The sequence below is a fragment of the Polypterus senegalus genome, chromosome 1 (assembly GCF_016835505.1).
Source record: "Polypterus senegalus isolate Bchr_013 chromosome 1, ASM1683550v1, whole genome shotgun sequence".
Taxonomy (NCBI): Eukaryota; Metazoa; Chordata; class Cladistia; order Polypteriformes; family Polypteridae; genus Polypterus; species Polypterus senegalus.
Window position 1 is genome coordinate 126,976,358 of NC_053154.1, and position 6,623 is coordinate 126,982,980.

A 6,623-nucleotide genomic window follows, 5' to 3' on the forward strand; every position below is an offset into this window, starting at 1 on the left:
ATGTTATTAGCATTTGTAGTCCTAATTGCGGTTTCATCAAAGGCACAAGAGCCTTTCTGTAAGAAGTGGAAAAAAACAGAGCTACCTGCCTTTTCAAAAGATGGAGATATAATAATTGGAGGAATATTTTCTTTGCATGATAGTCCTATAGATGTCAAACTTTCATTCACCGAAGTACCTGAAGACTCAAAATGCAAAATGTAAGTTACCTCTTGTATTCTGACCATTAGTTGAAATAAATGTAATCTAACATTTCAGCTTTCTTTTGATAAAACAAACTGTTCTTATCATATAAAATATAATTAGGAGGTGTAAGGACAACATATTAAAATAGAAGGGGTTTCCAAGAATGATTAAACTTGCAGCTTAACTATGACATATTTTACTTTTATTTGAACAGCAAAATAATAAATGCTTGATAACATTTCAGCACTACTTCCAGCTAAAGAAGTTCAATTAAAATTTATATTGTATAGTTTCATGACTAATATTATGAGTCAACAACTGCAGTATGTTACTGTGTGTGCAATCTATTCATATTTTAATGAATTTCAAATTTCATATGTGTGCTATGTAAAAACACAATTTTTCATCTATACCATAATAATAGGAACTTCTTTTTCAGTTTGAACTACAGTGAACTTCAGTGTGCACAAACCTTGATTTTTGCAATTGAGGAAATTAACAACAGAACAGACATACTGCCAGGGATCAGCCTGGGCTATAAGATTTATGATACATGCAGAGAAGTTCGAGTGGCTCTTAAAATGGCAATGGCTTTAGTGAGTGGTTTGGAGGAAGAACAGAGAGACAACAAGCATTGTGCTAAACTTTCTAGTGTTCTTGCTATTATTGGACAGCCAAATTCAAGCCCAGTTATAGGAGTCACAACAGCTCTTGGACCATTTAACATGCCTGTGGTGAGAATGTTTAAATGTTAATAACATTAAATCAATCCAATTTCTACATGATAAAATCATTAAAATATGATGTTAGCTTCCTCTGAAATAGTTAGTTTAATAAATGAATCAATAAGGCAAAAATGAACACAATATTCAATTCCTATTTTTAAAATTGCTTATAAAATTAACCTAGTAATCCTTATACTGTGAAAGTGCCAATTTTATTTGAAAATAATTAGTATGTATTTTTTAAAGAAAAATGTGATGAGCTCATACAGTAGTATAGTTACGGTGCAAATTGACATTTAAACCATGCTAACCACTAGTAGGTTGCTAAAGAAAAATAATTTCCATTATTTTGTTTCTTTTATTTATCTTTTTGTGCAGATCAGTCATGGTGCCAGCTGTGTCTGCCTCAGCAATAAAAATCTCTATCCCACTTTCTTCAGGACCATACCAAGTGATTACTATCAAAGTAAAGCTCTGGTGTGGCTTGTAAAACATTTTGGTTGGACGTGGGTTGGTGCTCTGAGAAGTGATACAGATTATGGTAACTACGGCATGGCTGCATTTCTACAGATGGCCCAGCAAGAGGGAATTTGCATTGAGTATTCAGAGGCTATTTACAGAACTTATCCAAAAGAGAAATTTCTTAAAGTTGTAGATACCATAAAGAGATCCACCTCAAAGGTGATTGTGACTTTCATTACTTTCAGTGATTTGGAATATCTTCTTATTGAACTTCTCAGATACAATGTTACGGGATATCAGTGGATTGGTACAGAGTCATGGATATCAAACAGAAATCCATTATTTAATGAGCACTACAAACTTTTAAATGGAGCTATTGGTACATCAATTAGAGACACATTTATACCTGGTTGGAAAGATTTTTTAGTAAATGTTCACCCATCAGATATTACTGGGAACACTGGCATGAATGATTTCTGGGAATATTTCTTTAACTGTTCCCTTTCTAATCAAGATAATGTATTCAGACGTCCCAAATGCACAGGATCTGAGGAGTTAAAAGACATAAATAACCCATACACAGATTTGTCTAATAATGGTTTTTGTGGTAATGTTTATACAGCCTCCTATGCTGTAGCATATGCACTGCATAACCTTCTGGGATGCCAACATTTAGATACAACACTTGCTAACAAAGCATGCTCTAAGAATATGATGATTGAACCAAATCAGGTAAACAGCCATTTGTATCTTTGAATTGTGTATTTCACAAGGCAGGACAGATCTCCAGTCCATCGCAGGGCACATTCTTGCACATACTCAAATTCATTTACTCATTAGTGGCCAATAACTGACTCTCCATTAAAAGCTAATGTATATATTTAACATATTTATTCAAAATGAACTAAAATTAATTGTCTTTTTTCTTATAGGTGCTATCTTATCTGAAAAATGTGAGTTTCACAACACATGAAGGCGACAACTTTAAGTTTGATGAAAATGGTGATCCTACATTAAAAGGCAAAACATATGACTTAGTAAACTGGCAATTAAATAAAGAAGGCTTGATAGAATTTGTAACAGTTGGTGCACATTATGCATTTATGCCTGATCAACAACAGTTTGTATTTGATTATGACCACATTGTTTGGGCTGGGGAATCAAAACAGGTGAAAAACTTTTGGAATATCATTTAAATTACATCAATAGTAACAAACCTATCAACATTATATTGTAGATTTCAGACTTAGAAGATGGTGTTAAACTGTAAATAACAGTTTTGATAAAAGTATGGAGTATTCTTCATTGTACCTCTTAACAGCTGGCTATATAAACAGAAATAAAATGTGTTGATCAATAAGCTATGAAGTATATTCTCAGTTTTGCACCATCAGTTAATCTGCTTAAATAATTCTTTCTGCTTTTTTCTTCCCTAATAAAAATATAAACATGCTGAGCAGATTTCCAACAACATTATCCATTGTATTTAAGGTGCCCAAGTCAGTGTGCAGTGAAAGCTGTCAACCCGGCACTCGAAAAGCAGTTCGAAAAGGCCAGCCTGCTTGTTGCTTTGACTGCATACCATGTGCTGAAGGGGAAATTAGCAACACAACAGGTAAGCTAAAATAAATAAACTGCAAAACAACCAGCACCAATATATACTGTAGCTATTATACTCTCGTACTAAGCTAGAGCATTGACTCTAGTACAACGTTTATAGAACATTTCAACTTTAAGAAAGAATTATATTTTTAAATGAAAGTTATTTGCAATTCTGTAAATTGTCATAATTTAAGGTTGATTGAGCACAGATTTTCATTACTTTTAAGTATAAATAACTTTCATAAATAAATTAAGGATCAAGATTCTATGTGAATAATAGAGCTTAATACCATACATCGTTCCAGGTTTGAACTTGGATTCTGGTGGGTTTAGTTATATACAATTAATTTAACTGAAATTTTATTAAATTAATACATTTAATGAGAAAAACATAATATTTTATGCAAGAGTTACTGGCCCTATGCCTAGGGTAGCCTGGGTCAGGTACAATCCATTGTTGCAATAAAGAGTACCTGCAACGGTAAGGTGCCAAAAGCATACAAGAAGCAGGCAGCAGTTAGGAATCTCTGACCATACTTGATTTAATTCTAATTTGCCCAGTGGTATATAACTGGTTCAACCTCTGCTTAGATCAACATGTCGATTGGCGAAACATACCAATTTCCTTTGCTTAACAGTAGTGTATATACATTTTCTTTGGTTAAACAATAGGACTGTTGTTTATTATTAAAAGGTACAGAGACCACTGTCTGTTGATTAGATACCAATGTCAGAACTGGTTAAGTTTGAAACAAAGTAAATACATAATTTTTCTAAAGTAAGCAAGCAGCTCTGTTATTACAGTGTTATGTGTCAATGATATACCAATCAAAGCAGTTTGATCTTCAAATCAGCCGACTCTTTTGGGAGACCAGTAAATATCTATATCCTGTAGATAATCAATAACCTGTAACAGCATTATTCGGGAAATGTGCCTCTTTACTCATTATCCCAGACTCAAACAAAGAGTGACCGTTGCCAATCCATCTACTGGCTTGTACATTTGCTATTTGCAACACATAAAAATGTCCTTTTCTTTGAAAACATTGATTCCAAGCCATTTACACAAAGCTGAAACGTTTGCAGGTATAATTTTAAATCTTCTTTGCAGAGTGAAATGACATAGAAAAGGGTATGATCATCCATTTGTTCTCTTCTTCCTTTTTTCCGTCTACCGATTATATTCATCAAACTTAAAAATGTCTTTAAATTTGCTGTATATTTTTAAAATGGAAACTAAATTCAGTATTTACCTTTTTGTTTCAGATTCTACTGATTGTTTGAAGTGCCCATTGGAGTACAAGACAAATAAAGAAAAAGTCCTGTGTATTTTAAAGGATATTGAATTCTTGTCATTTGAAGAAAACATGGGGATATTGCTTGTTGCATTAGCGTTGCTGGGAGCTTCTGTTACAATTGCTATAGCATTTGTCTTTTACTTTAGAAGAGACACACCTATTGTTAAAGCAAATAACTCGGAATTAAGTTTCCTTCTCCTGTTTTCATTAACGCTTTGCTTCCTGTGTTCTCTTACTTTCATTGGTCAGCCCACTGACTGGTCATGTATGCTGCGCCACACAGCATTTGGCATCACATTTGTTTTGTGCATATCATGTGTTCTTGGAAAAACTATTGTGGTTTTAATGGCGTTTAGAGCCACACTGCCAGGTAATAACGTCATGAAGTGGTTTGGTGCGACACAGCAACGACTGAGTGTTTGCTCTCTGACACTCATTCAGGTAGTAATATGTCTGTTTTGGATATTGATATCTCCTCCATTTCCCAACAAAAACTTCAAGCACTACTCAGAAATCATCATATTAGAATGTGACCTTGGATCAAAAACAGCATTTTACGCAGTTCTAGGGTACATAGGCCTGCTTGCTGCATTATGCTTTGTTCTCGCTTTTCTGGCTCGAAAACTGCCAGACAATTTCAACGAAGCAAAATTCATCACATTCAGCATCCTGATATTTTGTGCCGTGTGGATTACTTTTATACCAGCTTACATCAGCTCTCCTGGAAAATATACAGTGGCAGTAGAGATATTTGCAATTTTAGCTTCTAGTTTTGGTTTGGTTTTTTGCATTTTTATCCCTAAGTGCTTTGTTATTTTATTTAAACCAGAAAAAAATACAAAGAAACATTTAATGGGTAAAGCAGCATCAAAATCACTTTAATATGCAACATTAAGTTAGAAGTTAAACTTATAAAAAAATTCTCTTTAAGATAATTGTACTGGTGGTAGGCCAGCAGTGAACATCAATAACATTTAGTGCATCACTGTGGTCTGTGAATTTAATAACATTTCACTGCACAGTATATAAATAGATTGCTAATGCAATATTTCATTATTATTATTACAACATATTATTATTATTATTATTACTATATTAAATTGATTGCTATTTAAATCTGAGACAAAACTTTTTTTGGCTTTTTCAAAAGAAAAATTGAGACAGTTCTTTGAAAAAAGTGAAAGAGAACCTCCTAGTTAGACACTGATTGGTTTATAGTATCCAAACAATATTACCTGAAAGTTACAAAAAGTGTTATTACAACCTGCCATTTGAAACACCACAACTGCTGGATCCCAGACACACTGGAACACCACAGCTGTTGACTTTTTCAACCTTGGACTTTGGAATTGCAGCTCTCAATGTCCAGCACTCTCCAATCTTCTGCCTACTCTGACAGAATCAAGAGAAGCCAACAGCTTTGACCCAGAGAGTACCTCATATTACTGCTGTGTTCATCTCTGTCAACTTTTATTTTGGGTCTCCTAATTACAGCTTGACTGTGGATTTGTATGCTGAAAGATTCAAGTCAAGTATCAAATTATTATTTGTCCTAAGATTGATTTCTGTTTTCTGTTGTGATTCTTCTATTGCTGTTATGGCTTTGAGGCGGCAGTGGAAGCACAATGGCTGTTCCAAATCTGGTCCATCTGAGTAGCTAATGGTCCCTGCTGGACACGCTGGTAATATATTATTGTTAATGTTAATTTTTCTATGTACAGTACTTTTAATATATGGATACATCTGAATAATAACATTTTTGTCTATAGCATTGCTTTAATTAAACAAATGCAAAAGAAGGAATCCTTATATCAAAGATGTCATGTTTTATGTATTTTTGGAATTTTAAAGGTTCTGAAACACACTGACAGAAAATACTTAACATGCAAGTAATCATTTTCTACCAATGGATATAAACTTTTTAAAATATCAATCCTTTAACCCATTACAGTAAATAACTTCATATCTACTCAAACATGTCCTTTTCAATCGTTAGCTTAACAGAATACACAATATTTTCTTAATTGTAACAAGATTAAATTAGCTTTCCATACCAGAAAAAGTCTGAAACAGTCCACAATGGGAAAGTGTGCTGCATTGTGTAATGAAGCTGGTTTGTTTAAGTTTGTGTCTTTAGTTTATGATGAAATATTCGAGCAAGGTTAATTTATGGACAGACACATTCCTCCAGTCCTTTCTGTGCTTCGCTCATTTTGGTTTCCAAGGAGGCAGCAGAATAGTCACATGCAGGACCTGGTCCACTCCCCGCTCTGTCTTATAGGGCAGAGTGTGGTGAATAAGGCTATTTTAGAAAAAAATGTTAATATACCAACCTCAAATAATACAGGAA

General features: G+C 33.8%; 1 protein-coding gene across 1 annotated transcript; it reads left to right on the forward strand.

The window, feature by feature from the left end:
* On the forward strand, nucleotides 1-5,155 carry LOC120534995 (extracellular calcium-sensing receptor-like). The gene is made up of 6 exons (XM_039762527.1): nucleotides 1-200; nucleotides 626-920; nucleotides 1,290-2,105; nucleotides 2,306-2,542; nucleotides 2,865-2,988; nucleotides 4,242-5,155. Exons 1-6 carry the CDS (start codon nucleotides 1-3, stop codon nucleotides 5,153-5,155), a joined length of 2,586 nt encoding a protein of 861 aa, XP_039618461.1.
* The last annotated feature ends 1,468 nt before the right edge of the window (nucleotides 5,156-6,623 follow it).

Excerpts from the sequence above, each read along its gene's own strand:
- LOC120534995 (XM_039762527.1), top strand. The coding sequence starts at position 1 with ATGTTATTAGCATTTGTAGTCCTAATTGCGGTTTCATCAAAGGCACAA. Across the intron at positions 201-625 it reads GAAGACTCAAAATGCAAAAT|TTTGAACTACAGTGAACTTC; the intron begins GTAAGTTACCTC and ends CTTCTTTTTCAG. Across the intron at positions 2,106-2,305 it reads TGATGATTGAACCAAATCAG|GTGCTATCTTATCTGAAAAA; the intron begins GTAAACAGCCAT and ends TTTTTCTTATAG.